This window comes from Cladophialophora immunda (genome assembly GCF_000835495.1).
Source record: "Cladophialophora immunda strain CBS 83496 unplaced genomic scaffold supercont1.3, whole genome shotgun sequence".
NCBI lineage: Eukaryota > Fungi > Ascomycota > Eurotiomycetes > Chaetothyriales > Herpotrichiellaceae > Cladophialophora > Cladophialophora immunda.
The window spans coordinates 5,841,946-5,869,359 of NW_015622543.1; the positions used below are offsets into that span (position 1 = coordinate 5,841,946).

At 51.4% G+C, this 27,414-nt stretch overlaps 8 protein-coding genes across 13 annotated transcripts; 4 read left to right on the forward strand and 4 right to left on the reverse strand.

Moving 5' to 3' along the window:
- Positions 1 to 953: 953 nt before the first annotated feature.
- On the forward strand, positions 954 to 7,774 carry PV07_06358 (uncharacterized protein). Its single transcript, XM_016393322.1, has one exon. It carries the CDS (start codon positions 1,532 to 1,534, stop codon positions 7,361 to 7,363), a length of 5,832 nt encoding a protein of 1,943 aa, XP_016250841.1. The 5' UTR covers positions 954 to 1,531; the 3' UTR covers positions 7,364 to 7,774.
- A 222-nt stretch (positions 7,775 to 7,996) lies between these two features.
- Positions 7,997 to 10,306, forward strand: PV07_06359. 3 transcript variants are annotated; one of them, XM_016393323.1, is made up of 8 exons: positions 7,997 to 8,301; positions 8,442 to 8,469; positions 8,521 to 8,535; positions 8,620 to 8,669; positions 8,735 to 8,754; positions 8,816 to 8,924; positions 8,988 to 9,430; positions 9,544 to 10,306. In XM_016393323.1, the coding sequence occupies exons 1-8, from the start codon at positions 8,248 to 8,250 to the stop codon at positions 9,638 to 9,640; spliced, it is 816 nt and encodes a 271-aa protein (XP_016250842.1). In that variant the 5' UTR covers positions 7,997 to 8,247; the 3' UTR covers positions 9,641 to 10,306. The 3 variants fall into 3 exon arrangements, with proteins under 3 accessions (XP_016250842.1, XP_016250843.1, XP_016250844.1); XM_016393324.1 differs by having other exon boundaries at positions 8,521 to 8,669; XM_016393325.1 differs by having other exon boundaries at positions 8,521 to 8,924.
- On the reverse strand, positions 10,189 to 12,717 carry PV07_06360 (uncharacterized protein). The gene is made up of 7 exons (XM_016393326.1): positions 12,385 to 12,717; positions 12,070 to 12,331; positions 11,864 to 11,959; positions 11,597 to 11,814; positions 11,203 to 11,542; positions 10,908 to 11,126; positions 10,189 to 10,741 (listed from the first exon to the last, which is right to left on the reverse strand). The coding sequence occupies exons 1-7, from the start codon at positions 12,532 to 12,534 to the stop codon at positions 10,500 to 10,502; spliced, it is 1,527 nt and encodes a 508-aa protein (XP_016250845.1). The 5' UTR covers positions 12,535 to 12,717; the 3' UTR covers positions 10,189 to 10,499.
- A 744-nt stretch (positions 12,718 to 13,461) lies between these two features.
- On the forward strand, positions 13,462 to 16,910 carry PV07_06361. 4 transcript variants are annotated; one of them, XM_016393330.1, is made up of 7 exons: positions 13,462 to 13,946; positions 14,052 to 14,606; positions 14,657 to 15,423; positions 15,481 to 15,532; positions 15,581 to 15,607; positions 15,658 to 15,726; positions 15,775 to 16,910. In XM_016393330.1, exons 2-7 carry the CDS (start codon positions 14,136 to 14,138, stop codon positions 16,741 to 16,743), a joined length of 2,355 nt encoding a protein of 784 aa, XP_016250849.1. In that variant the 5' UTR covers positions 13,462 to 13,946; positions 14,052 to 14,135; the 3' UTR covers positions 16,744 to 16,910. The 4 variants fall into 4 exon arrangements, with proteins under 4 accessions (XP_016250849.1, XP_016250846.1, XP_016250847.1 ...); XM_016393327.1 differs by having other exon boundaries at positions 14,657 to 15,532; XM_016393328.1 differs by having other exon boundaries at positions 14,657 to 15,532; positions 15,805 to 16,910.
- Positions 16,911 to 17,213: 303 nt separating this feature from the next.
- PV07_06362 (uncharacterized protein) lies at positions 17,214 to 20,125 on the reverse strand. The gene is made up of 2 exons (XM_016393331.1): positions 19,483 to 20,125; positions 17,214 to 19,430 (listed from the first exon to the last, which is right to left on the reverse strand). Exons 1-2 carry the CDS (start codon positions 19,984 to 19,986, stop codon positions 17,463 to 17,465), a joined length of 2,472 nt encoding a protein of 823 aa, XP_016250850.1. The 5' UTR covers positions 19,987 to 20,125; the 3' UTR covers positions 17,214 to 17,462.
- A 162-nt stretch (positions 20,126 to 20,287) lies between these two features.
- Positions 20,288 to 22,163, reverse strand: PV07_06363 (uncharacterized protein). Its single transcript, XM_016393332.1, has 5 exons — positions 21,840 to 22,163; positions 21,651 to 21,787; positions 21,159 to 21,602; positions 21,059 to 21,112; positions 20,288 to 21,008 (listed from the first exon to the last, which is right to left on the reverse strand). The coding sequence occupies exons 1-5, from the start codon at positions 21,844 to 21,846 to the stop codon at positions 20,823 to 20,825; spliced, it is 828 nt and encodes a 275-aa protein (XP_016250851.1). The 5' UTR covers positions 21,847 to 22,163; the 3' UTR covers positions 20,288 to 20,822.
- Positions 22,164 to 22,311: 148 nt separating this feature from the next.
- PV07_06364 (eukaryotic translation initiation factor 3 subunit B) lies at positions 22,312 to 25,246 on the forward strand. The gene is made up of 4 exons (XM_016393333.1): positions 22,312 to 22,511; positions 22,560 to 22,705; positions 22,755 to 24,300; positions 24,379 to 25,246. Exons 1-4 carry the CDS (start codon positions 22,389 to 22,391, stop codon positions 24,799 to 24,801), a joined length of 2,238 nt encoding a protein of 745 aa, XP_016250852.1. The 5' UTR covers positions 22,312 to 22,388; the 3' UTR covers positions 24,802 to 25,246.
- PV07_06365 (uncharacterized protein) lies at positions 24,886 to 26,793 on the reverse strand. Its single transcript, XM_016393334.1, has 2 exons — positions 26,640 to 26,793; positions 24,886 to 26,590 (listed from the first exon to the last, which is right to left on the reverse strand). The coding sequence occupies exons 1-2, from the start codon at positions 26,724 to 26,726 to the stop codon at positions 25,346 to 25,348; spliced, it is 1,332 nt and encodes a 443-aa protein (XP_016250853.1). The 5' UTR covers positions 26,727 to 26,793; the 3' UTR covers positions 24,886 to 25,345.
- Between the last annotated feature and the right edge of the window lie 621 nt (positions 26,794 to 27,414).

A 27,414-nucleotide genomic window follows, 5' to 3' on the forward strand; every position in this document is an offset into this window, starting at 1 on the left:
AGGCGCGGTGTGTTTCTCGCTCGGCTCAGACGCGACAAGGGCCAGGCAATATGTACGTCGCAGGAGGAACATGGAACGCGTTGCGGCTACCGTGTATCGGTCAGCAGAGCCCAGAAGTCCAAACCCCATCCAAATCGACGCGTACTATGATCGTAAGATTCCCGTGTCTTGAAGAGGGCTCTCAGACAAACATGGTGTTTGTGGAAGGATGAGTAGTTAGCGAGATACGGTTGGCATGGGTGCCACTGCGCCGCAGATTGCGCTTCTTGGGTGAGAATAGGATCCTTGTAAGTGAAGATAGGCGTCGAGGGGCCTATCGAAGCGTTAACGATGATGATGGTGGTGGTGGGCTCTTTCTTCTCTCCCGTTTGACAGTATGGGCGGCTGAATGGGGATAGTCGGTCGAATGCGCTCGTAAAAACGGGGAATCGGCGAACGGCGAGCGGAGAGAACTGAAGTTAACCTGGCGATGGTCCCGCCTAAAAGGATCTTACTTGACGGAGGCCAGAGACCTGCTCCGAGGGTTGCAAAGACAATGATATTGTGGTGGTATGGGCTAGCAGTACCTAGGTGTCGGTCAATGGGCTCGCTCTTTTTGTTGTCTGTCCTGGTGCTGCCCTGGCTTTCCATGTCCGGCATTTTGCAAACAATGGAAACCCATGCAGTTAGCCGGAGGGTGCAAGAGGTGCTCAGTGCTCACTGTTCAGGTACTCCGTAGTCTGCTATCGCTAAACCCTCGCCTATTCCACTGACCAATGCTTGAATACCATATTGTACCCTGGAACTGGAGGTCTCCATACCCATCGTGCCCGTCTAGTCCCTCTGAACCGCCCGCAACTAGTCAGAACTGAGCAGAGGAGCATTAGTGTCCTAGCGTCCCGCCCACGTCGCCATTCACTCTGTGCCGCGCTTGCTGGACCGATGTTAGTTGGCATATTCACAAACCATCGTCTACCGGCTCCATCATACCTCTTGCATGACCGTGCACCGCAGCCTGACCACACCGTCTCCGTTCTCTCCAACATAGAAGTTGCCCTTGTATCAATCCTCGCCACATCTCTAATCGATCAAGGGGTGTCATCACGTCTCGCAGACTCTGTGGGAGCAGCAATCAAGACGTCAAGTGTCCCTGCGCACCCCGTTTCCGGCCATCAACTGAACCAGAAACAATCCACACACAATCCACGACGACCTCTCGTCAGCTCCTCGCCTACCAGTCTACATATCCCCTTTCTCTTTCCCTCGCGGGACCGCCGACGTCTTTAGCCAAAGTTTGGCAAACACGGGGGCCGTTCTCCTGTGTCCACCGTCCTGGACTCACGGGTGACGGGTCGTTGAGCGGCCTGTGTCCGTTTATGAGGTTCTGCACAAGAGAAGGAAGCATTGGGATACATCTGGACGGCAGGGAGAAGGACAAAAGAGAGGGTCTAAAGAAACCGACCATGTCTAGCCTGGGTCATGCATCTGCGCCGTAGCATTCACCATCACCGTCCAAGAAGGAAGGCCTCTCCCTGACTTGGGCCTTCTCAACATGCCTTCGGCGGTGTCGAATCAGAGCAACTATTACACCGCCCACCACCGGCGTCAATCTTCTCAGTCGCAAACAAATTTGCCAGACCAGATCAGAAATCCCGGCCCACAACTCCAGTCGCCTAACCGATCACTGGTCTTCCTCCCTTCTACAGCCTACACCCCATCGCAGCCTGCGACCCAGCGTTCTAGGACGTCATCACTCTCCAACCCTTCAAGATCGACCTCGAGGCTGGAGTCTGTCCGCAATGAGGATATCCAGAATGACCCACACGATTTCTACCGCCAGTATCAAGACCCTTTTGCGAACTCATCACTCGTGGCCCTGCACCAAGAGGCCATACGAACAGACCCGATCGAACGGGCAGAAGAGCCGCCCGTCACGGCTCGAAAATCCAGCTTCACCGCCGATGACAGAATGGCCAAGGGAGCCAAAGGCTCGAGTGGTACTCGGAAACTGTCGTTGAATACACAGACCTTGTCTAATGGTACCTACGATGGTGGACATGTAAACCCTTCCGGGCCGATGCCCCATACCTTAAAGTCAAGAAAGGCTTCATTCAAGGATCTGGTAGCTCGGTTTGATGCTTCGCCCGACGATGTCCCGCCCTTGCCCACTCAGCAAGTATCCCGGCCGGCCTCGAGAACAGCAAGCCCTATGCCATATGCCTCGGTGGAGACTTCCCACTCTTATCACCCGCAAGTCAAGCGACCGACATCACGAGTCTCAGAGGCTTCAAGGAGGGCAGGAAGCGCACTGGGATTCAGAGCTACCGCAAATGACAAACCCACACACTCGAGAGATCAATCTTCTGCTGGCGGATTAACTCAGGTCGCCAGCAACCCTGAAGTCCCGGCTCCTGGGCGCCAATTGTTGTTTGGTGAGGTGCCTTCCTCCGCAGCCAATCTACCAGCTGCGCCAGGCTACGGTATTTACAATGCCCGTCGTCGACGAGGCTCAGAAGGGTCTCCGATGCATAGTCCTAATCCGATGTTTTCAACGAAACGCGGCAACGCTCAATCGTCAGCGCCCCCAATCTCGCCTTCGGCCATGCATTCCCACACGTCTGGTTATGATTATGACAGCTATCCCCATTCCCGACCTCCCCATCGGCGAGCAAATAGTGATTTTTCCGGACCGCCTTCGAAGGTCTTCGTGCGGGCAGATCAAACTCCGTCTCCCAGCGCCCAGGGTAGCAGTCATAAACTCGCGGCGGAGTCGTCATCGAAATCGACTGCACAATCTCGGATTCCAGTTAGTACAAGACATCAACGTATTGCATCAGACTCTGCGGCGATTTCTCCTACCGGTCGTCCAGCTATTGTCCCTCACCAACAACTCCCTTTCCGGGCTCTAGAATCGGGATTGAAGCCGTCGAACCCTTCTTCATCAGGAGAGCGAAGACAGCACAGTCCTAAGCGGCAGCCACGATCTCCAGTGCAAATAAAAAGCCCAAATAACCGTGGTCGCCCCTCTACCACAGCAAACGGGGAAAAGAGTCCTTCTCTTCGGGCAAATATCATCGCCCCTCCACCGAAGGTCTCCCCGCCCCTCAGAAGCTCGAGGCCCCGACTCCCCGTCTCTTCTGCGACCACAGCCGCGTCTCGTGCGAAGATGGCTGAAAAATTCCAGACGATGGCCAAGCAACAAAGCGACAGAAAGGCCTTCAGACGGCAGAGACCGCCGGAACTCAGTGACATCGATCTGAAGGCTCGCCGATTAAAAATCACTCAAGCTTTGAGCCGGTCACGAGAAGGACAGGATCTGAAAGGTGACAACACAGAGAGCCGTGACGATTCAGCCAGTCGTGAAGGTAGTAGAACGCCTTCCTTCGAAGATTCCGATGGTTCCGACCAACGTCAAGAGACGCCCGAGATTCCTGCTGTCGTTGTGAATGAAGCCCCCATAGACGCGTCTGAGGAGCGTGCATTCTACACCGACAATGGAGAAGGCCCGGAAGATCAACGAGCCTTAACCCAAACGGCGTTGAAGATTGTTGAAGGAAATATTCAACATCCAGGCGATGAAATGGACTCGCCTACGCTTGGTCATGCTGAGTCTGGCTTCAACAGCATTCCTTTCAGTCTAAACACGCATTTACAACCTACACGTGACGAACAAGAGCCTCAATCCGCCGTCACTGAGGGCACTGTTGCCACCGAGGCCACCATGATCGATGCCGAGCCGCAAACGGATACATCGCGGCTCCAGACTCCCGGGCTATCACTTCGCAACCAAATCAATGTGCTTCGAAGTCAGGACTCTACCTCACCCCTGTCGTCCGCTTCTCAAGCGTCTGGCGAGAATTCTGATCACGCTGATCAGGTATCTGTTCATCTGATGCTCCGTGACACAACATATCTCGACGATGATGAAGCTGTAGAGAAAGGTTACCGACACTTGGTGTCTCTGCCTCAGCTGGAGCCCGCCCACCCACACAGTGACGGGAGAAACTCGTGGACGTCGTCAATAGAAGATCTACCTGAGTCCGAGACAGGTAACGAGCCTGCTTCAGTTGTTCAGCCACTTCCACAGCTCCAGCACGAAACTGAGATTACTCATGTGGAGTCCGATTCACACTCGGCGTCGGATCATTCAAGCGTTGGGGATGGCTCGAATGGAGAGCACCACGCAAGTGACGCCTACACGATAGTGAACAAAGTTCTCCAGCAACAAACGCCATCAGGAGTTGTCGACCAGCAGCTTGTGGATGATATTTACCATCGTATCATTCAAGCTTCGCCAGACTTGGCCGACGTGGAGAACGTAGATGAGGAGAAAGTGCAGCGGTTATGTCTGGAGGAACTAGAAGAGTATACTCGTCAATGGGACCACCTCGAATCTTCACGTCCGCAATCAACCGAGTCTTTTCACACCGAAGCGAAACCGTATTCAGGCCATGACACAAGCAAAGAGCAGTATGACAACACCCCTGAATCTCCGGATATTCACTCTTCAAGGCAAGTCACCCCGCCGCCGCCGCCATTGCCACCATCGAGCTACCGGACGCATCATAGATACAAATCCAGCTTGGACAGTGCGGAAGACTGGGCTGAGACGTCGCCATCAGTCGGTGATTGGATGCAATTTGCTCTGAAATCACCGACTGAAGAAAGACAACCCTCTGCTTTGGCCCACGAAACTTTTGCAGACGCTGGATCAAGAATCTCGACGACCGAGACATATCAAGGCGTAAAGCAAAAGGAACTTGACCAGCAGCCGGACGATTTCCTACCCGTGGGAGCTGAAATTAGCATTCCACGCCCACCATCCCACTCTCCACCACCTCCTCCAATTGCGAAGATGCCTACCATTGATCAGACCTCCTGGTCTGCCCCAACCGGCATAAGACCCCCCATTCCCCAAACAGCTCCCCCGGCTAGGCCACTCACAGCATTGTCTCAAATGTCTGCCAGATCAAGCATAGATACACAGACGATACCGTCCAGCTCGCATAATGCTAGGCCATCTCTGGATGACCAGAGTCCCGAGCAACGCCGCCTGAAACAAAGAAGACACGTCCTCAAGGAGTTGGTGGATACCGAGTACACATACGAAAGAGACATGAGAGTCCTGTGTGATATCTATAAACAAACTGCAACTGCCGCCATAAATGACGAGGATATCAAGATTATATTCGGCAACGTCGATCTCGTCCAACAGTTTTCCAAAGACTTCCTGGCTTATTTGAAGCAGGTTGTCAGGCCAGCTTACATAATGGAAAGGTCTGATCGACGAAAAGACGGCAATCGGACCTCCACAGTACAGAGCTCTGCAGCCTCCATTGACGGTGTTGGCGAGCTGACTGACCTTGAGCGAGACGAACTCACAAGGGTAGGCACCGCATTTGAAGCGTCAATGGGCGACATGGAGAAAGTATACACCGACTATATTCGAACGCGACATGCTGCAAACAAGAGGCTGGAGGTCCTGCAGTCGTCGGCCGCTGTGCGAGAGTGGCTGAAAGAATGCAGCGAGAATTCAAGCGACATTACCAATGCTTGGAGTTTGGATGCACTTCTTGTCAAGCCAATACAGCGCATCACCAAGTATCCTCTCTTACTGAACCAGCTGCTAGAGGCGACTCCGAATACTCATCCTGACGTTGAATTTATCCGAAAAGCTGCGGTGGAGGTGACTGAGGTCAATGTACGGATCAACGAAGTAAAGAAGCACACTGAGCTTGTTGATCAAGTCCTCAACCGCAAACGGAAAGAGTCTGATGTTCGAAATGGCTTGACCAAGGCGTTTGGTCGGCGTGCAGAAAAGTTAAGGCAACATGTCGGCATCAATGAAATACACGAGGATCCAGAGTATACCAAACTCAAGATCAGCTATGATAACAACATTGCGCATCTTTTCTTGGTTACTAAGGACTGTCAAGGCTATATCGAAGAGATCACCAAGTGGGTTAATCGCCTATGTGAGTTAGCCGCAGCCGCCGAGGCATGGGTTGATGTTGGACACACGAACCACGCACAAGCCGAGAGCAAACTTCGACAATTTGCTATTGTCGTTCGAGGCGTCAATTCAATTGCACTTCCCGACCACAATGAGCAAGTCATCAAACGTGTTGTCCAGCCCATGGAAAAGACGGCAACAATGCTAGAAAGGTTTCGATCAGACTCCAAAGGACTGATCCAAAAGCGGGACAAGCGGCTTCTGGACTATAATCAATTCAAAAACAAGAAAGACAGAGGTGAAAAAATTGACAAGAAGATGACTGAGCGCATGGAACAATGGGAAGCTCTGAACCTCGAAGCCAAAGAGAGAATGAAGCGACTTCTGCGATCAACGGCTGACCTTGTTCACACATGTCAGGCCAACCTTATTCAACTGCACCTCAATTGGTTGGCCATGTGCAGGCAAAAGTTCTCGGCGGCAATGGAGATACCCTTGAACAAGCTGGAGAAGGCTGATATCGTCAAAGACTGGCAAGAAGACTTTGATTTCCAAGAAGCGACTGCCTTGTCCCTCAGCATCTGCAATGGATCATTGCTCGCAGAGGCAGTGAACATGGTTTCGTTCTTAACTCCTGGGTCGACCTTGATGGGTGACGAGTCCCCCCGCCAACCGTCATGGAACAGCGCACCAAAGCGATCGGTGTCAACATCTGACGACATGCCGCCGTTACCATTAAAGGACCACTATCACCGGAACAGCGGAGGTCCGATGAGTTCTCAAAGCGATGACCACACGGAATGGAGTTCTTCCACATTTGCCAATGGGCGCATCCGGACGGGCTCAGCTGCATCTGGACGAATTCCCAAGACTCCGGAGACGGGAAGTCGAGGTGTTTCTGCGTCTCTTCATACTATCAATAGCACGAATGTGTCTCGACCAGGAACTAGTCCAGGACTGTCAGCAGACAGCACCCAGCCAGCTCCTCGGCTAAGCTTCGAAGCGCCATCTCCATCACTTGGCGAGTTATTAACCGAATCTCCCATGGCAGTGCGACACGCATCCTCGTCTACATTTTACTCGGCGAATCCAGGACCAAGTCAGTCACATCCCCAACTACCGACCACAAGTGGAGCAAGTGTTTTCTCCTCCGCAATGCCTATGGAAGAGAACCCGGAGACGGAGACAGCATCCATGAACCCGGAGCCACGAAGAGAACCCGGTGTTCTATTCACCGCGGCCAGTGTCTACGAGTTCAATATCGACCGCTCGCGGCAGCAAGGCGGATTCCGCTACCTCACGTACGTGATTGGGGAGATCTTCGACATTATTGCCGAACATGGAGAACTGTGGTTGGCGATTAACCAAGACGATCCGACGAGAGAAATTGGCTGGATCTGGAACAAGCATTTCGCCAAACTTGCTGAGTAAGATGATGGCCGAGGTTTACAACGTTGTGCCTCATTGACATCTTGGATAAACCGATTGTGAGTATACGTGGCTATATCAGGAACCGTCTACGACCTCTATAGGAAGGTGCTCGTGCCTTTCGATCAAGGCGGGGTGTGGTTTAACGAGCGCAGAACTTGCCAGGTGTCGATGACGGGCATTTCTTTTTGTTTCTTTTTAGTTTCTTTGTCGTTCAAGCGTTCTAGCGGATTCAAAGGACGGTCGGCGTTGACATGTACCACAAAAGCAAAAAGGGATGGGAGCAAATGTACAGTATTGTCAGAAAGGCCATGACTTGATGGAAGGCAGCCCGAGATGCCAGGGATTGAAGGAACCTTGTAGTTGGACACGCTCAACACTGAGGAGAGAAAATAAAAAGCACACCTGAAAGACGTGAATAGTCTGCTTCCTCCGCCCTTAAGACGAATGTCGTACATGTGGCAGATATACCGAATATGTGTGTTGTGTGTATCGGGATTTGGAGCCGCCCAGAAGGTGTGGAGCATGGAGCCTGGTGAGCCTGACGAGGCTGCTGCTGCGGTCGGTGCAGGCAAAAGTGACGTACCGAGGGAGTCCACCGCGCAGAAGATGGTGGAACGGAACGAGACTCTATCTCGCTCAACAACACAACACTTTGGCCGCGAGAGGCGCTCGACGCGCACAGCCCTTTTTTAGTGTCACTTTATATTAGTCGTTCTACCTACCCTCCCATGGATTCAGTATGAAACCTCGTCGACCCGGCACTGACTGGTGAGCCGTGAAGCCATCGCCAATCCCGGCCCCCGCAGCCTCCCGCTTTACTTCTCGACGACGTCTATCTTCACTACTCTGTTAGCCTTGAGCAAACAATTGGAAAGTCGACCAAAATGCCTGATATCCATCCATTTGGAGGTCGAATGAGCCGAGCGTTTGGTAGATCGGTAGGTGCACAAACCAAGACAGACTTCTGCCTCACATTTCTGCGGCCCCGACCCCCACCATGTCCGCATGTTGCTGCTGTACCTCGCACATGTCATTTCAAGAGGTTGTATAAGCTAATTGACACGCGACGAACATGAAGCTTGCTCCGGAAGATGCATACTTGAGCTGTAAGTAGCTTTGATCCCACTCACAATTTTGTTCTGACCACGGCTGTACAGACTACGATGTCCGATGTCGGTGTTCCTTCGTCCCGTTTAACTGTGCTTGAATGCTCTCCCACAACAAAGAACACCTGCTGAGACAGAGAGAGGACACAGTGACAAGAGAAGATATATCAGTGCTAAAGAATGATTGGTTAACGGACAATGTATGGTTGTGTCCAGTGTTACGATAACTAGGCTGCTGAGGCTGACGGTCTTGGTGCCTGTACAGGTCATCTCATTCTGGGAAGAGTAGGCACATCCCACAACCTGTCAAGGAGAGACATAAGACCTGACAAGCACGTGCTACAAGGTATCTGGAGCGAGAATATCTCACCAACTACAAGCACTCGCATATTGTCCTCCTCCGCCCTACTATGTCCTTCATGCTCATGCAGACCCCGGATCCTAGGACCATAAAGGTATCTCTACCGTCAAACATGGTCCGTTTGCGATCTCTTCACTCACCTTGAATTGCCTCGTAGGACGCTCTCCCGGACTTCACCAACGTCACCCATATATTCCTCCCCATCAACGACAATCACTCTGCGTCCATCGCCGAGGGCGGCACTCACTGGTCACTGCTTCTAGTCTCCATCGTTGATGGCGTCGCATTTCATTATGACAGCATGCCCCCCGGAAACCAGAATGAAGCACACTATGTCACCCAAAAGTTCTCGAGACTCATCAACAGACCTCTTCGGTTCATCCAATTGACCGACTCGCCGTTACAGGACAACTCGAGTGATTGCGGGGTGTTTGTCTGTCTTAATATGAGGCACCTGCTCCTGAAAAGGCTCCTGATGGTCAGAACGGATGCGAAGGTTAGCATGAGTCTGGGCGGGAGGAGGGTGGATGCCTCGGCCGGGAGGAAGGAGATGCTCCGCATTATCGAGGAGTTTCGCAGAGAGGGCGAGAGAAGAAGGTCGTGAGTACCCGACTTGTTCTACCCTGCTGCCACGTCTGGCTTTCTTCTTCCCACTTCCGAGTCACCCCTTACGTCAAGGTCGGTTATGGCGATGGTTAACGCAATCGTTGCAGGATAAGCAATTCTCCTCACCCGGGCCGAAAGTCAAAATCACCGCCGCGAATAGACTCGCCGAACACGAGAGCAAAAAGCAACGAACCAATGAATTGATCTTGATACGGGGGCTTGACACGACACGAAGAGACGACTTCAAAGCATGTATTACCTGGTTGATAAAGTACAGACAACTACAGACTTGAGATCCGGGAGAGATTGTGTTGTGGCGCAAGCATATGTAATAAGGAGAAATCGATAAGGTTGTCCATGAACCGCGTCCTAAGGAGTGGTGGGTTAGTGCCACGTCTCACGGTATGTTACGATATCGGCTGAGACGGTCAGAGACGATGGTCCGGTTCCTGTGGAGTGGAAGGCATTTTGAGATGATGGACCCAAGACGACATCGGCCCGTCAGGCGCGATGGCGAGGCTGGCCCATGTGGTTCGTTCCTGATGCTCGCTCGGGCAGACAGATCCAGTCTCCTCGAGTATCAACGTCGGTCCGTCTTTGGCAAGGTCTTTCTATCTAGCGCGACCTCCCGCAAGGAATTCTCCCATATGACTTGACCTATCTTCCGACTCGCTGCCGACGCGCGCCCTCCAGTGTGGCCCAGCTTGGAGGAACGAGGAGAAGGCTAAGAATACGAGGAAAAGTGCAATTTTGTCAATGCATGCTGTAGACTGCTGATCTTGGTCTCTACATTCTTGTCTGGTTATAGCTCTGCACGCGTTATTCGAGATCGCCGTTTATACGAGGATTGATGTTGACACAAGCCATCCCGTTTTTATCCTGGAGTTTGAATCTCAATCATTTCCGGACGGTTCTGTATTAATTCGGGTCTCTGCTTGAGACGCCGCATCTCCCAGAGCCCGTTTCCCTTCTCCCAACACAGCACTTGGATTTGCCCTCCTTCCGCTCCTCCCAACAGGAGCCTTCGACCGTCCGTTCTCTCTACCAGAGTTCCCTCGCAGCACTAAAGGGTATAGATGAAATCCGGCCTCAAATCCCCTAATTTGTCAATCTCTTCCTCAGTCTTGCCCTCCACCCAGACATCCCTTTCACCCGCCCTACGCTTGGCATTCTCTCTCTTCAACAGGATATGCTGCAGAATACTGCCACCTAGGAGGAAGATGGCTTCGTAGCCGAGAACCACTGCGTGGCCAGGTCGGAATCGAGGCTTGTCTTGTGCTCGGTAGATATTGCTAGACATAATTCCTATTCCATGCTGTCAGTACTTGTTATATGTGCTTTTAGTTCACTCTTGTTGCTCCGGAGAAACTTTCAGAACACTCCAGGGTACGTTCAGGGGAAATTCCTCCCGTATGTAGGGCATATAGGACTCGATGCAGAGAAGGATGGGGGGAGAAGCTATTCCACATACCGTTCAGGTTGCCCCACCCGATCACAAATCCCAAGGCAATACCACGCTTATAGACACCCTCAACATTGTTCGCCGTCCAGGTGATCGTATTCGGAATGCATGGGTATATTCCCATGGCGCCCAAGAATGTGCCTGCATATTGGACGTGCGGTACTCCCGAGCCCAGAAGCATGGCGAAACCGGCTATACCAAACAAGGCCATCACCATGTTGCAGTAGCCTAATTGGCAACGTCAGTATAAGAGAGATTGGAAAGATATGAGAGAGTGGAGAGCGGGAAAGAAGGATGAACATACCTCTCATCCTGGTCCTATCCGCAATAAAACCAACGAAAATCGTTACCACGGCGGCCACAGCATAGGGCGGTACGCTAAGCAGCTGGGCGTGTATACTCTTATAACCCATTTGCTGAATGATGGTGGGAATGAAAAGAGAAAATGCATAAAGCGCGCCATCACAGCCCATGTAAATCATGGCGCCTGTCCAGGTCTTCCAGTCCTTGGCCGCCGCCCAGAAGTACTGCATCTTGAATGCTTCATGCTCAGCGCTAGATTGTTTGTCAAGTTTCAGGCGTCGAATCACACGACGCCGGTCATCGTCGCTGAGAAACTTGGCTTCGTCGGGGAAATCATGAACCTACAATATGTCAGCGCGTGGGCGTCCTGTCCAGACTGATGGCATGAAACTTGCCATGAAATATGACAGCCCGGCAACGACAATCGTCGCAAGACCTTCGAGGATAAAGATCCATGCCCAACCCGGCTTGCCTCCCACACCATCCATCTGGACGATGGCCGCGGCTAATAAGCCACCGAATGAACCAGCAAGAGCCGCCGCTGAGAAGAAGATCGCCGCTCGAATACCAAACTCAGACCGCTTGTACCAACAAGACAGGTAGTAATTGACGCCTGCGATGGGGTCAGAGAGAATCTCGAGAAGATCTAACATTTGACGAACCAGGAAAGAGACCAGCTTCACTCAACCCAAGGAACCATCGCGCTGCCATGAGACCGGAGAAATTGTGGACAAGACCCATGGTGGTCATGCAGATACCTAGGAAATTGAGACGCTGGTCAGCATGGCTAGAATAGAAATGAAACACCAGTCCAATATCGACGGAATCGCAACATTAGTGCGCATTTAGCTAGTTCCAGCGTACTTACCCCATAGGATCATGATCGTAGGAAGGAATCTCGATGGCCGGAACCGTTTCAACAAAATCTGTGTCAAAGGCTCAAACAGGGAATACGAAATAAAAAATATGGTTAAAGTGTCATTGTATTCGTTATTGGTCAGGTTCAAGTCTTCTTGAAGGCCGTCGATTTTGGCGTTTCCAATATTGGTTCGATCCAGGAAGGAAATCAGGTATAGCAAGCAAAGCCATGGGATCAACTGAATGTCGAGTTTCCAGAGCAATTTGCGATCCTAAAGACAATCAGCAATTCGTCTCCCAGAGGAAAGAAACGATATCCGCCTACAATCCGCTTCCGTTCTTCTTCACTGAGGCCTTCATCTGGATCTGGGACGGTGATAACATCAACGGGAACACCGCCTTCGACGTGTTTCTCGTTCTCTGACGGAGAATGAGCATCGTCGGAGTCGGAGACTTTGGGATTAGTTTTTTCCATGGCTGTAAGCTACAACAGTTGCTTGGTGTGGAGTACAACGATGAAGACACAGGTATAGTATATATGGACGGGATGTCCAAGTGTCAAAGGAAAGGATGGATGGTCGCACAGACCTTACCGAAGGATATTTTTAATCTGGAGCAACGGAGGACGACCCCTTACCGGTGGATGGTCCGCAGGATGCCTTCCGGGGTAGATATTCTAGTTCAGAAGGACGAAAGACGTCAGGCTAGGAGGGCATCCTTGCATGGTCATGCTGTCCTTCCTCATGGGGTTCTAGTTCCATGAGTGACGGCTTGGAGCAGTGGCTCGTGGTGTGAAGAACGTGGATGGTAAACATGCGTCGATCGCCGTGTGGAACCATCATTGGAATGTGACCAGCCATTGACGTCGATCCCGCGAGATGTAGTATCCAAGTCATTCTAAGCTTCCCGCTCCCAAGACGCGCTAGAAGATACTGGACAAAGCTCCCACTGGCTCCTAAGCTTCAACGCTCAAGCGACTGGTGGATGTTGTCAGCCAAGGCAAGGCGGGGAATCCAAGAGGGCCAACGGTCAATTGCCGAGTGGACGATGTGGGCATGTCAGCGTCCACGATATTGCCACAGGCATTGCGAAGATCAAGGTCGCTGCCATTTCGATGCTTGCTACCTCCCGCTCCGCTTAAGGATTTAGGCGGAGAGTCAGTCGCTGCACAGATGATTCGCTCCAGCAGGTGCTTTCATGTGCTTCAGCGACGTCGGCGGAAAGGAAGGGCTTTCCAGTGTCACGTCGCCTGATATTCTTATGCATGTCCTGTGCGACTATCGGCATTTGTGGACACGGGCCATCGGCGCTCTCTGCCGGAAGCTTCAGGGCCCTCAGCCATCTGAGCGTCGGCCATTCTGGAGAAAGACTCCGATCTTCCTCAACCACAGCTCTTTTCTTCTTTGAGATTGTCACATCGAGGGGGCTGGCTCATGAGCTACTCAGTGCGCGCCTTGGACGAAGGGTTTCTTATAGCTCTGGTATCGCCGGCGAGGGGGCTACCGGCGCAGGGAAGAGCTTGATGACCTCAAACGACAAGGAAATCGATTTTCCCGGTAGGCTCGCAGTGGCTCGCTATGGACACGACCAGGCCCAGTGCCCTTGTGAATGCTGGAAAGCAATAAGTTCAGTGCTGTGTTGACGGACCCTGAAAATGCCTTCATTTGGGGATAGTCGACTAGGAGCATCGAACGAATGTGGAAGACACGCCTCCGGTAGGCGAAAGAGAGAGGAGAGTGACCTCGGGATGAATGCTGTATGATTAGAGTCTTCAAGAGAGGGCTGGCACTGGGTCAATCATCCACGGGGAGAGAAATCTTGGTAGGTGGGTGCTGTCAACAAGGAGTTTTGCAGGTGCGGTAGCGAAGCTGAAGCGGTGCAGGCAAGGTTGGTCCTTCCTCTGATCTCTCACAATCACACGCCCTCAACCTTTTCCCCTCCTGTAGCCTCACCGTCCTCTGTCTATCACTCACTCACTCACCTAGTTCCTAGACTTCCGTGTCTTGTGCATTATCCCTTGGTTCTCTTCACTTCTTTCCATGTGCATCGTCTTCGCTTTCTGACTTGCGACCTACCATGGCTTTGAACAAGGCAACTGAGCGCCTGTTCAAGTACCCTCCCATGGAGCGTCAAGACCTCAACCAGTCTCAACTGGGCAGCTTCAAGTTCACTCCTGTCGATCCTGTCAGCAACATTCAAACACTCACTCAGTCAGCAAAGCATTACCTTGAACAACAGCTCAGCCGGAGGCTCCCTCGAGGAGCAGCACCTCTTGCGGCCGGCTCTTCACAGAACAAACCAAACGCGTTCACTGACATGTCACCTGAAAAATCTGTACCCTACTCAAATCCTTCTTCGGTCGACGCCAGCTTCTTCAACAAACACATAAAGCCCGACCTGGGTGACTCTCGTCTGCGACTTGGTCCTGCCGCTCTCCGTTCGGCTGTTGAAGGTGCTGCAAGTCCGACAAAGAGCGTCTCCGTGACTCCGGTGCAACAGGAACTCGATGCCACTCTGAGGCAGCACCAACAAACTAACTCTTTCAATGTAAGTGTGCATGCCTGTAACCATGCCCATCTTACTGACAGCTTGTGTAGGCTCCAGAACTGGTGTCGTCCCAGCCTCAAGTCCCACTCATGGATCTAAAGTCTGCCATTTTTACACTAGATGGTGGTCTTGTCGGTCAAAGCCGATCTGACTCAACTTCTTTCACTGAAACATTATGTGTGGCCCTCGCGAATGAGCAGCGAGCTCACAATGCGACCAAGGCAGCCTTGGCCGAAAAGATCGACCGATGCATTTTGATGGAGAGCCAGATCAGGAGAAACAGACAGCAAATTACAAGTATGACAACCACGATCAAAAGTCTAGGTGCCATCGTCAAACACAATGCCAACGGGAGTAAGGGCAAGCCTCCTGTTGCATGGTGGTATGAGACCGACGTGTCGGAAGACAATGACGAAGTAGCGTTGAGAGAGTTTTACCGTGAGTATCAAAAAGTCAAAGATGCGGCCAAGGAGAAAGATCAGTACAAAGAAGAGGAACAGCACACAGAAGAAGAACGTCCCGGAACTGGTGTCTCGGCCAAGAAAGACACGACCGGTGTGGTTGTCGCGCCATCTAGCGATGTCGTCGATGATGCGGAGCTCTACAATCTTGACCTGCTGAAGAAGCCCACATTCGATAACTCTGCCGACTCTGTTTTACGCAGAACTCTTCGGAAGCACTTCTCCATTGATGACAACGCTGACGACGGCAAACCCCCAATGACTCCTACCAGACGTCGCCCGAGTATCAATAGGCTAATCGACATCTCCCCAGAGTCGTCTGGAGAAGCAAAGGAGAAGGACAAAACTGAACGGGAGTATGACATGGGCACCCCAAAGAAGGAAACCCTGGTTGACAACTCTGCAAATGACAGTCAACAACGACTGAACGCTTCAACAACGAACCCAAGTCAAGTCCGCCTTTTGGTAAGTGAGAGCCATGCCTCTCTGGTGATTGCTGGCTGACAAGGCTAGACCGCGCAAAATCCTGTCCTTGAGCTGGTAAGTGCCATTTATCTGGGCTATGGAATATTGCACTAATTGTCACCTAGCCTCCGGCAATCGTCGCGAAGTACGGGCAGAGACCTGTTGAGCCACCGGCACAAGCCTTGGAAGAAAAGGTCGGTTCAATCCTGCCACGGTCAGAGCTTACTGATCCGTTACAATAGTCAAATGGAGTACGCTCACATCTAGCAAAGGCCGAGGTGTTCTTGCGTAAAGATACACTAAGCAAGCCGCCCTCGAACGACGAGCACTATGGCAAATTCAGCCCGCCTTCTTCCATCGCCAACGACCACAATGACCCCTCTGCCACTGATATTGTCTCTCCTATTGCAGCTCACTCAAGATCTCGCATCACTGTTCAGGTCGGCGACAATCTTCATGGGGAGCCGAAATGGTTGATCAACAAAGACAATCCAATTTTTGAAAGTGAGCAAGAAAAGATGCAAGCTATTGTTGAATGTGGGAATGCCTGGCGCCAAAACAGCCCTTTCATTCACCATCCAGTTCGCTACCTTCCTGAGGATGCCGCTGGAACCGCTGACGCGTATCGCACTGTTATGGTCGACGCCATTCCGGTTGGGAGCACTATTCCAGATGTTCTGAGTATTGTCAAGGGCGGTTCCTTGGAGTCAATCCAGCTATTTCCACCCATCGGCAAAGTGACAACCGTCATGACTGCTCGAATCGTGTTCAATTATGAAGAATCTGCGCATAACATGATCAAACATCAAGAAGCTAGATCGGGAGAAGCTAAAGATGGGAACCGATTCAAAATAAATGGTCTTGCTGTTCGTTGCTGGATGCCCACAGATCCCACCTATCCCCGAAACGATGAGCTCGAACGCAAAGTTTTGGGCAAGCCCGGGGCTTCTCGAATCATCCTCCTCGATAACATCGACGAATACACCTACAACTTGATCCCATACAAGATCAAGCCGCCTCATGCTCAACACGTCATTGAGTACAGCTACACACTTGATGGCTGCGTATCGATTGAATTCACCGACGTCAAGACTGCCATCATGGTGATGGATATGTTGAGGGGAGATAGAGATCTCTGGGATGCTATCTTCCAGTACGATACTGACTATACATGCACACCGTACGTCAAGGGAGAGCCGATGGGCAATTGAAATGACACTGCCAGGCGGAAACGAAAACCGAGAAGTAGGCCTAGATACACTTCGAATCAACGACCAAATCGCGCGAGAGCTACAAAATGAACATGCAAGTGGCCATGGGCTACCAGAGATACCTGAAGATACGGAGCTGAGCAGAAACGAGCAAATGCATATCCTTGAATCAATTTCCAGATGACATATTGTTCGTGCTCTTCTCGTTGCCCAACATGGATATAGGCAGCCTCACTTGACAACAGTGACCTTCGAATAATGACTACTAACCTTTCAGCTTGACCTCCCGGTGAGCCCAAACTATCCGTAGCAATCAGTGAACCTAGTGTTTTGGTTGCCTTCCTCCTCACACGGAAATGGTGCCCAGCCTCGTATTATGCCTGTGGCATTTGACACAGTTTGACGGATTCCCTTCCGCCCGTTTTCGATTAGGGTCACTTTAAACTCTGGCCGTTGAGATCGACTACAACTCGGAAAACGAAGCCAAAGAAGTCGATTGCTCAAGTATCTCTTGTTGATCTAAGGTTCCCCCGGTCAATGTCTCGTATCCGTTTCATCGGCATTCCCCTGGCTACACCTTGCACAAAATGGCAATTTTTTTTCCCTGCACAAATCTAAAAGCTGTACTCCGCACACCATTCCGCCCTCGACTTTTGTGATGTTTGATCAGTTACGTCTCGTGGAATGCGTTACGCCATTGCGATAGCGGATAGTTGGTTCTACCCGAAATGGAACAAGGTCTCTCCTTTCTTCCCCTTCTTTCCTTTCCTTTTCCCTGCCGAAGCCACTTCTCCATCGTCGGCGCTGTCACCAACTCCACCGCCCGGGCGACCTGCACTGGCGTCTCCGGTTGCCTGTGCCTGTGCTGGTGTGGGGGCCAACCCTCCGTTTCCCCATGGATTCACCGTAGTGGTGGTCCCCGAGCCGGAAGGTGAGCTGAGCCATCTGACCGAGCCCCGCGTGTTGAAGCCAGCCATCATAGTGTTTGGTTTCGGCGCAGCGGGCAACGAGGGAAAGGCATCCTCCGTTGGGTGCGGCGGGGCAGTGTTACGGGTGTTGGTTTTCTGACGAATCGTGGACGCAGCCGTAGGTGCTGCTAGGCGTACGGCGCTCTGGGTGGTGTTGGAAACCGTGGGCGCGGATGTATTGCCCCATGCAGGGGGTGCTGATGGTGCATTTGCGCGCGGAGTGCTTCTATCTGCGCCTGACAACGCGGGAAATGGATCTTGACTTGTTCCCCGAGCCAAGGCATTACCCAAGAAACCTTGTCTTGACACCGCCGAGCGAGATGACTGGGCTGTACTCTTCTTGAGCGTTAACACCCGTCGACCAGAACTTGCAGGACCACTCGAAACGCCTGGGAGAGTGCCACTCGGACCGGGGAGGCTGGGATAATCCTCGTTGATACTGCGCCAATTGTTCCACGCCTGCAGCAGAGCCTGACGCTTCGTCTCGTCTTCGTACAAATCTGCCAATTCGCGGATGAGCTTTCCCAGTTCAGAACTTGGACAGTCGAAAAGAGAAAAGAATGAGTCAATGAGATTATTCGCAGAGCTAGTGCCGCTGCGGTAAGCGGAGACATGGGTTCGGAATTGAGAAAGTTTACTCTTGTCGTTCTTGAGGAGCGATGTGGCACGCTCAGTTACTGCCTGGTGGCGCAGTGCTCGTGCTTGTTCTTGAGGCGTCATGGCCGCAGCTGGTATGGTCCTGTCCTCGACAGTGAGATTTTCAACAGCAGGTAATGATGGAGTTGGTTGCGGAGAAGTTGGCTGACGGCGGGCTACGGGTGCGGTTTGCGTCAGTTGGCCCCCAAAATTCCTGCTCGACACTGATTGAGAGCTTTGTATCGCAAGTTGACGTTGATATGCTAGTTCTGCACGGCCAAGTGGCTGAGCACTTGAAACGGGCAAGGGCTCAGCATTGGGATCACGTCCCCTTCCAGCGCCACGATTTTCCCGATTCCATCTTCGAGGTAGTGGGTAAGGTTCTCGGAGAGCAAAACCGGACAAATCGACAAGTCGAGCATCCCTTCTAGCATCCTTAGAAAGCCCATTCGGGTGTTCGGAAAGTTGATGAGCCTTGAGATCCATCTCCGACTCAAACACATTCGTCTTGTTGGCTTGACATTCCGCGTCCAGGCAGACAAAATGGTCCGCCGCGAAATGTTTCTCCAGTGCTTGATAATTGAGGTAGTATTGTGGATTCCTTCCGCCATTGCGTCTATCGCAAATGTGACACCTCTCATGTTTCTCTCGGCAGTGAGCATAAAGCTCATCATCTCCGTAGAATCTTTGTTTGCAAAACCCGCATTCAGGATGTCCTTTAAAGCCAGACTGGTCAACAGCTCCTGGGTTATCGTCGCCGAATTTCTCGTGCTTGCGTAACTCGCCGAGCGTGAACAAGTCGTGCTCATGGGTGAAGACTTTCTTGTTTCTCGTGCATAAATCGCACATTACTTTTCCATGCTTGGTTTTGACATGGCGATGTAGGTCCGGCCAGCCGAGGCAAGCAACATCACAATCTTTGTCTGGACAATTATACCGAAGTAGGAGTATGGTATCTTCTAAGATGATGTCTTTTTCGTACTTGATTCCCAAATTATCGTCGATCTTGACGAACTCGTTGTCCTTGAAGTCTTCGTACCGTTTCTCTGCGTTGTCGGTAAAGATCACGAAGGGTGCTTCCGTCTACATTCTGGTCAGTTTGCTCCTTGGAGAGAATGCCCGGGGAAAGGCTTACCCTGCAGTGCGCGCAAGCTCGTGTCTTATAAAGTGCCCTCAGCCTCAAGGAGCAAATGTGGCAGGTTTGATGGTTGCAAGGTGCAATGGAGACATGTTCGATGGGACTGGCGCAGATAAAGCACAGTTCCGCTTCGTCTGCGGGTCCAGGCTCATTGTCATCACCCCGAGGATGAGGTTCACTTGAATCGCCTTCAATTTTTGAGGCAGCTCCGGTCAGGCGCGCACCGGAGCCGCCTCCAGGTGGTCTTCCAGAAGTGGTTTCCGCTGTAGATTGTGGAGACAATGGTGTTGAAGATGTGGCGTCTCTCCCATGTTCTCTAGCTCTTCCTCTGCCTCCTCTTGAACTTCGTCTTCCACGATTTCCAGCCCCTCTACCTCGATTGTCGGGCGCGTTGTGATCGTAGGATCCAGTGCGGTTGTGCTGATTTGAGCGATTGCCTCGGCCTCTATGTGCTCCTCGCGGGGAAGAGGTTGCGTCGGTGGCGGTCGCCGTGTCCGACATATTGTAATGTGTGAAAATCGAGGCGTCAGCAAGGCGTCGCAGTTTAGAAAGCCCGCAGAAGTCGGTGATCTGGCAGCGTTGAATTGATGTCTTCGGTGACGAACCCCAAGCTATTTGGCTGCCAAAATAATCCCAAGGTATAATAATAATAATATTAGTGGGGTAACAACGGTGACTATTAGTACCTATGCCTTGCCGTGTTAGCTGGGTGTCGGCGGACTTCCAACGGCATTCAGGGACCCAACGAATGAAGTAACAGCTCTTGACCGCTCTACTGTGTACAAGTACATGGACTTGTACCATCAGTTCTCCACAGACGCTTTTTCGAGACAGGGTTCATTATGGTAACGCGCCTTGGGAATCAAGGCCTGTCTCGCACATTCTAGCTCATAGTCGATTCACCGTGAGTCATGATGCAATTCCCTCAAGACTGCAAGCGGGACAAAGCAGCAAGGCGTTTCTGAAGTGCTTTAGTCAGCGAGGCTGGGCACTCCTGACTGCCCACTCGCGGACGGAGAGCCACACATGCCAGACTAGCAATCGCTCAAGTCCAGCTCCTGTAAGTCATTCTATCTGATATTTCCATATCTGCTTTGATCACTTGGCCTTCGTGTCCCAGAGCCATCTCTGAACGCATGCAAGCAAATCAAACCTTGTCCAAAGATTTTGCCCGATCCTAACCGTAATTGTCCCTCTGTGAGCCCAACGCCCAACTTTCGCTCCGAATCCTGTGCCGCTCGAATTGGCTTATTAATTCACTGAGGAATAACGCAGAATTGGAATTTTGATGTCCTCAGCCCTGCCCAAACGTTGTTTCTAAGTGTTCCATCAAGTCTTCATTCATCAGGGTTATACATTTGCTGCGAGATCAACTTTGTCATGGTGAACATGTGGACCTTGTCTTGCTTGAACACTTCTCGCATCCTAGCGTCGCAGATGATGTATCGCTTGTCGCTGGGATCTTGCAGACCATTCGCTTTGATGTACGCCCATATGCGTTTGGTAGTCTCCGGCCGTGACAGCTATTTCTAGATTTAGCATAAGCGGAACTGGACGGCAATGAGATACTCACCTGCGTTGCCCCATCGAACAAATTCGACAAAGCTTGCGAAAGATTGAGCGGTTTCTGCATCTCGTTAGTGCTAGTAAAAACTTACGGGACTTCAACGTACGTGAAAACCCGTTTCTCGCTTCGGTTTTTGCTTGCGATCCTCTCCCTCGAGGTCCGAGTCATCTGATCCAGTCACACGCTCCTTCTTCGACCTCTTCTTCTTCTTGACAGGAGCTGTCTTTCGGTTCACTCCACCACGGGTGGGCCGAGCCATCTTGTCTTCTTCGGCTTGTAGGCGAGCAGCGTATGCAGCATCCGCGTCAATGACAGATTTCTGTTTTTTCTTCGGAGGTTGTGCATCTATGACATCCGAAATATCATCACTTTCTGCCTCACGTTTGGTTGGTGAGCTCGAGGATTGTGCAGAAGAATGATGGACGCCATTAGGCTGAGGGGAAGGTTCGACCGCTTCGGCCGTCTCGACTGATGGGACAACGGTAGTCTCGCCATTTCTCTTCGCATTTATGAGATCAAATCTCTCGCCAATCAGCTCCCTGATGGCATTCTGCGCACTGTCAGTCCGTGCTTGTCCCCCGCGTAGCGCAGCTCCCACCTTCTGCGGCGTAATGTCATATTCGACTTGATCCTGTATGCCTTGCCGAATTTTCTTAGTCGTGATAGTTGTGAGATCAGCACTCTCGAGGATCGAATCAATGATAGTGATAAACCGCGCGCGGACCTCCGGTGGCACTGCCGGTGGTTAGTATGGTCAAGTCCAGCAGTGCAGTTTAGAGCGACCTACACGACATGGCGATTGAAATAAGCAAGAAATGAGGTCGAGATTCGATCAAGCGGGCAAAACACGACTTAGCGAATGTAGAGGTTGGATGCGGTCAGGCCACAGTCAGAGAGTAGTCATGCGCCATCCGCTCCCTCCACCTCGACCAAAGTGCATCAACGCTGCCAGAGTTGCGCGAAGCAACCACCGACCGGTCAAAAGTGTGAAAATTATGATTGTAAATAGGTTATTAGAGGAGTCGCATCAGTCAATAACGAGCCAAGAAGATCAGGGACGGTGATGCACCCAAGGAAATATAGAAGAGGTGCTAACTATGGGTAAACTTGGTGGCTTGTAAAGGTGCAGTGAAGATGCGGGATCGACTGCGCGAGGGCACATGACTAAGGCAATTCACGTGACAACGAAATCTTGGCGATATCCACAATTCGAGATCTCCCACTTCAAGTTTCGTGCCGGTCGTTCGTCTGCGCCTTGAGGATTCATTGCAGTACGTCGACGACATCTCCATAGTGAGCCATTTCACCCCAGTGGTCGGAAAGCAGTATCGCAACCATGGCTCCAGGATTCGACCAACTCTCCGATCACGACTTCGAGGATGAAGTAGACAACATCGACTTCAGTGACCTCAAGGAACGATATGATGTGCGCATGGAAGAAGGCCTCGATACCTTTGTCGTATGTCTCGGTGCAAAAAGGGGTTTGAATGCTATTCTGACTAGCTAGGTTATCGATGGCCTCCCAATCGTGAACCAAGAGCAAAGATCGAAACTCATCAAGTTCTTGCTCAAGAGACTAAACTCGGTTGGGCGCATAAAAGATGGCGAAGAATCAGTCTTCATGCCCATGAATGACCAAGGAATGTCTGAAGGGTATGCCTCCTTCTTATCCATTCTATATTGTCTCCTGATTGTCCGATAGTTTTGCCTTTGTCGAATATCAAACACCAGAACAGGCTATTGCAGCCACCAAACAACTGCATGGAACCGCCCTGGACAAAAGACACACTCTGGCTGTGAATAAGCTTACAGACATCGAAAAGTATGGCAGAGAAGGGAGGATAGATGAAGAATATGTCCCTCCAGAGATCGAACCGTTTGCGGATCGTGAACACCTCAAATCATGGCTCTTTGATCCCCAAGCTCGAGACCAATTCGTCATGTTTCGAGGAGACAATGTGGGAGTCTTCTGGAACAATAAGAAAGAACCTCCCGAGCCCATCGTCGACCGGAAACACTGGACACAACTGTTCGTTTCTTGGTCGCCACATGGCACATATCTTGCTTCTATTCATCAACAAGGTGTTCAATTATGGGGTGGCCCATCTTTCAAAAGAATCAGACAATTCCCCCACCCCTTTGTTAGCCTGATCGAGTTCTCACCAGGGGAATCATACTTGACCACATGGTCCAATCAGCCCATCACCGTGGAAGAAGGCAAAGGGCCTCTTTCCATCGATGAAGAAGGAAAGCACATCGTCATCTGGGACATCACCACAGGCAAACCACTCCGATCTTTTGTCGCACATGATCTTACTCCTCCCCCAGGCGCGGATGCGGCGGCCATCCCACCAAAAGCGAAAGTCCAATGGCCAGCGTTCAAATGGTCTGCTGATGAAAAGTACGTCGCGAGGATGAAGCCTCATGAGAGCATCTCCATCTACGAACTTCCCAGAATGAACCTCCTGGACAAGACGTCGGTCAAAGCTGAAGGCATCATGGATTTCGAATGGGCGCCCTCCACGACCCAACGGGAAGGAATCAAGACCTACGAATCACTCCTCTGCTTCTGGACCCCCGAAATCGGCTCCAACCCGGCCAAGGTTGCCTTGATGTCCGTCCCTTCCAAGGAGATTGTGAGAACCCGAAATCTTTTCAATGTCACCGACGCAAAACTTCACTGGCAGTCGGAAGGGAAGTTCATCTGTGTCAAAGTGGACCGCCACTCGAAGTCCAAGAAATCCAATGCCACGAACCTTGAAATATTCCGTATCCGAGAAAAGGGCGTCCCAGTCGAAGTCGTCGACTCTCTCAAGGACACTGTCATTAATTTCGCATGGGAACCCAAGGGTGACAGATTCGTATTGATCACCGCAGGAGAAGCGGTTGCGGGCAGCAACGTCCTCCCAAAGACAGCCGTCTCATTCTTCGCTCCTGAAAAGATCAAGGGTCCAGGCACTGGAGCGTTCAAGCTTGTCCGAACGTACGACAAGAAAAATTCCAACGGAATTTACTGGTCACCAAAAGGTCGATTCGTAGTCGTTGCCACAGTCAGTGTGCAACAGCATTCCGATATTGACTTCTATGACCTGGACTATGAGGGCGAGAAATCCGAGCAGGATGTTGCCGCTAATCTCAATGCGAACCTCATGTTGATGAATAGTGAGGATCACTATGGTATGACGGATGTAGATTGGGATCCCACGGGGAGATATGTCACGACGAGTGCCAGTGTGTGGACTCATCAGGTAAGAGATCCATGTCATCTCCCCTCTTCCTGACCACTCCAAAAGCCAAGTTCTGAATTCTAACGCGATGATGTCTAGATGGAAAATGGTTGGCGTCTCTGGACCTTTTACGGTGTCCTCCTCTCCGAACACCCCACCGAGAAATTCAAACAGCTGATCTGGCGTCCCCGGCCACCGACCCTCCTCAGCAAAGAAGAACAGCGCACCATTCGTCGCAACCTGCGCGAATACTCCAAAGAATTCGACGAGCTGGACAAGGAGATGGAAGAGGGAGCAAACCAGGCGGTCATTGATGCGAGAAGGAGGCTGTACATGGAGTGGTATAGCTGGGTGGCAAGGGAGAAGGAGTTGTTGAGAGAAGAGAGAGAAGAGCTTGGGTTGAAGGATCCCGACGAGGAGTTGGCGCTCCAGAGGACCCGAAGTGTCGAAGAAGAGGGCGAGAAGGTTGTGGAGGAAGTGGTTGAGGAAGTCATTGAGGAGACGGAAGAGGTTGTGCAGTAAGAGGAGCGTTTGTCAGGGTATCGAGGTGATGGTGGTCCTTGCATGGAACTGACTCCATGTCGAAAGCAAAGTACAAGATTACTTGCGTTGGATGGCTCTCGTATCATCGATCATGGAACGGACGAGCAATGTGTGAATGATAGATTCCCATGGTGAAGTGTCCATCTCGAGACACATTCTCCTGCAAACCATGGCAAAAGAGTTATTGAAAGAGGTTCCCAGATACGGAAAAACAAGAAAATTTGCTTCGCATGCTTGCAAAGCAAAACGAGGTTCTCCCTGGTATCTCAGAGCCAGATTTCTATTTTCCGGCCGATATCCCAAGCGAACCGGTGGGCCTTCCGAAACGTTCATTTCCAAAATGAAGACCTGCACAGTCTAGGCTTTTCCAATACCAGCAAGGAACCCAGACATGGAGAGCAATTCGTTAACATATCCGCCCAGCATAGCCTTTGAGACATGACTTTCTCAACATCAGTCTCTTTTGCATTACACCCGCAACAACTCCAGCTTCGTAGCATTGTCAATCGCCGTAGCACGAGCTTCATACCCCACTTTCTTGCTCTTTCATTCCCTCCTCTACATCTCTCAGCTGGTCCAGATTGATGCGACACTCTTCCATCTTCTTGGACCAGTAAAACAAGTCTTGACTAGCAGCGGCATGTCTCTTGCTGTTCAAGGGTGCCTCAATCGCATCGTACTTCTCCCAGGCCTGAGCATGCTTGTTTTTTGCCTCTTCGAATTGGTCCATCAAAAGTTTCTTGACGTTAGCAAGGGCATGCCAGGGGTTGATCTTGGGACGTAAGGTGGGCTCCTCCAGCATCGCGTCTTTCATGAGCTGGGTAATTTGAGCCGTGAAATCGGTCTTTTCAGCAGCGTGGGCAGGGGTGGAGCGTGTAGGCTGCGTAACCTGTCTTGGTTTTCTAGCCGTGAGGCGTTGACAGACGGTACAGTTACCAATGTGCTCGGGGTCGCCATGACGATGCAGAACACTTTGAGCCTCTTGTGACACTTGAATTCTTGTTGACCTCACCGGCTGACTCATTGTAATATCGGGCAAGATATATGCCGAAGTCATGTTTTCGTCAAGGGACGGGCGGCGCCGTCGGCGTGAGGTATTTGACGCGGCGGTGGGGTCTTCAATGGCGCTGTTTTCGGTGTCATGGACTGTGGGTCGTTGGTAGGATTGTGATTTGCTCTTAGCAGCGACATCTGACTTGCTGGTCGGTCGCTTTTCCGGTGCTGGTGAGATTTGTCTGTTGACGACAGGAGAAAGAACTCGGGCGTCATCAGAGTTAGTGGTCTTCGGAGCATCTTTGGTGCCCGCAGACGTGTCTTTCATGGACGTCCTTCGAACAGGAGATCTAGGAGGAGACGACATGGATCTACTGATATCAAATAGTTCTTCCTCCACACGTGACGCTGTCTTGGTCTTCTTTGCTGGGGTGTTTTGTTTTTTGGAAGCAGCACGGAGCAACCTAAGCTCAAGAAGGGCATCGTCTCGTTCGCGGGTCAGGGAATTGATGGTTTGCATTGCTTCATTGAGGTCGCGTTGGAGAGTGCGCAAAGACGCGACAATTTGTTTTTCATCGGCGGGGATAGCGTAGTGGATTTGGACATTTGGCAGTGAACCGTGGTCTGGCATGATCTGAGAGGTATTGGGGATGTTGGTCGGCAGCATGAAGGACTGGCTGGGATTCTGGGACTTGGACGAAGCAGTCTTGCTGAAGCGAGTGGACTTCTTGACACGATCGAATTGCGGAGAGGTTGAACCAGGAGTGTACATGACCTGAGGAACGATCAGCATGTTTGAAGGAAATGCATTGCAGCTCATCTACCTGGTAGTCCCCAATGAATGCCTCGTGAGAATGAATGCTACTATAGTTCGTGTTCAATGTGCCGTGATCAAACCTCGAAGGAGCCATGACTGGTCGTGTAGGATGTTGAGGGTAAGATACCAGAGCAATCGAGGATAGTTTTGGGGAACCAAATCTACTCGTATGGAGAGCGGAAAACCAATGCGCCTCGAGATTTGTGTTTGTTATGGGATTTCTGGAAAGGGAAAGAGCGGAGCAGTCAAAACAGGCAACATATCCGGCGCCCGTTTCACTCGCCATCTGAACGCCTAGTAGTTTCAGCCTTGCCGCTGCTCGCTACGAGTAAGTCCTCCGTGACAGCCTTGCCGTCCCTCTCTGTTGGCCCCCGCAGCAGATATGTTCAAACACATGACTTTTGTCAACGCGGGTTCCTCGCTACAAATCACTTTTCCAAGGCTGCTTGTATGGGAGATTATGTATTATGCGACTGCGGGGAAGGTGGCCTCGAGTGAGATGGTCCACTAGAGCTGACTCAAAAAATCTACGAGAAGTGTCACCAATCGAGACTACCTAGGTAGATACGACGACAGACTTTCAAATTCCCATAAACGACCTCAAAGATCGAACAAAGTTGCTGAATATACCAATTGCGATGGAGTTGGAAAGGGACCAGATGTTTCATCATGCAAGACTACTCGTGCAGGCGTTCTATAAATTTCTTGTGCGCGCGAGCCAAACCCAGGTGGACGCGGGATTACGCGAACAGAAAAAGCGGGTGCGCCAGGGCGGATCTGGC

Bases quoted from the DNA above. Each gene is read 5' to 3' on its own strand.
- PV07_06364 (XM_016393333.1), top strand. From the start codon at position 22,389: ATGGCTCCAGGATTCGACCAACTCTCCGATCACGACTTCGAGGATGAA. The intron at 22,706-22,754 runs GTATGCCTCCTT...ATTGTCCGATAG, and splicing joins GACCAAGGAATGTCTGAAGG to TTTTGCCTTTGTCGAATATC. The intron at 24,301-24,378 runs GTAAGAGATCCA...GATGATGTCTAG, and splicing joins CCAGTGTGTGGACTCATCAG to ATGGAAAATGGTTGGCGTCT.
- PV07_06362 (XM_016393331.1), bottom strand. From the start codon at position 19,986: ATGTCGGACACGGCGACCGCCACCGACGCAACCTCTTCCCCGCGAGGA. The intron at 19,431-19,482 runs GTAAGCCTTTCC...ACCAGAATGTAG, and splicing joins GAGCTTGCGCGCACTGCAGG to ACGGAAGCACCCTTCGTGAT.
- PV07_06365 (XM_016393334.1), bottom strand. From the start codon at position 26,726: ATGGCTCCTTCGAGGTTTGATCACGGCACATTGAACACGAACTATAGT. The intron at 26,591-26,639 runs GTAGATGAGCTG...ATCGTTCCTCAG, and splicing joins CATTCATTGGGGACTACCAG to GTCATGTACACTCCTGGTTC.
- PV07_06363 (XM_016393332.1), bottom strand. The intron at 21,113-21,158 runs GTACGTTGAAGT...AACGAGATGCAG, and splicing joins AGCGAGAAACGGGTTTTCAC to AAACCGCTCAATCTTTCGCA. The intron at 21,009-21,058 runs GTGAGTATCTCA...ATCTAGAAATAG, and splicing joins TGTTCGATGGGGCAACGCAG to CTGTCACGGCCGGAGACTAC.
- PV07_06359 (XM_016393323.1), top strand. From the start codon at position 8,248: ATGCCTGATATCCATCCATTTGGAGGTCGAATGAGCCGAGCGTTTGGT. The intron at 8,670-8,734 runs GTATGGTTGTGT...GTGCCTGTACAG, and splicing joins ATGATTGGTTAACGGACAAT to GTCATCTCATTCTGGGAAGA. The intron at 8,925-8,987 runs GTATCTCTACCG...ATTGCCTCGTAG, and splicing joins CGGATCCTAGGACCATAAAG to GACGCTCTCCCGGACTTCAC.
- PV07_06361 (XM_016393327.1), top strand. From the start codon at position 14,136: ATGGCTTTGAACAAGGCAACTGAGCGCCTGTTCAAGTACCCTCCCATG. The intron at 14,607-14,656 runs GTAAGTGTGCAT...CAGCTTGTGTAG, and splicing joins AACAAACTAACTCTTTCAAT to GCTCCAGAACTGGTGTCGTC. The intron at 15,533-15,580 runs GTAAGTGAGAGC...TGACAAGGCTAG, and splicing joins CAAGTCAAGTCCGCCTTTTG to ACCGCGCAAAATCCTGTCCT.
- PV07_06358 (XM_016393322.1), top strand. From the start codon at position 1,532: ATGCCTTCGGCGGTGTCGAATCAGAGCAACTATTACACCGCCCACCAC.
- PV07_06360 (XM_016393326.1), bottom strand. From the start codon at position 12,534: ATGGAAAAAACTAATCCCAAAGTCTCCGACTCCGACGATGCTCATTCT. The intron at 11,815-11,863 runs GTTCGTCAAATG...ACCCCATCGCAG, and splicing joins TGAAGCTGGTCTCTTTCCTG to GCGTCAATTACTACCTGTCT. The intron at 11,543-11,596 runs GCAAGTTTCATG...GACATATTGTAG, and splicing joins CCGGGCTGTCATATTTCATG to GTTCATGATTTCCCCGACGA.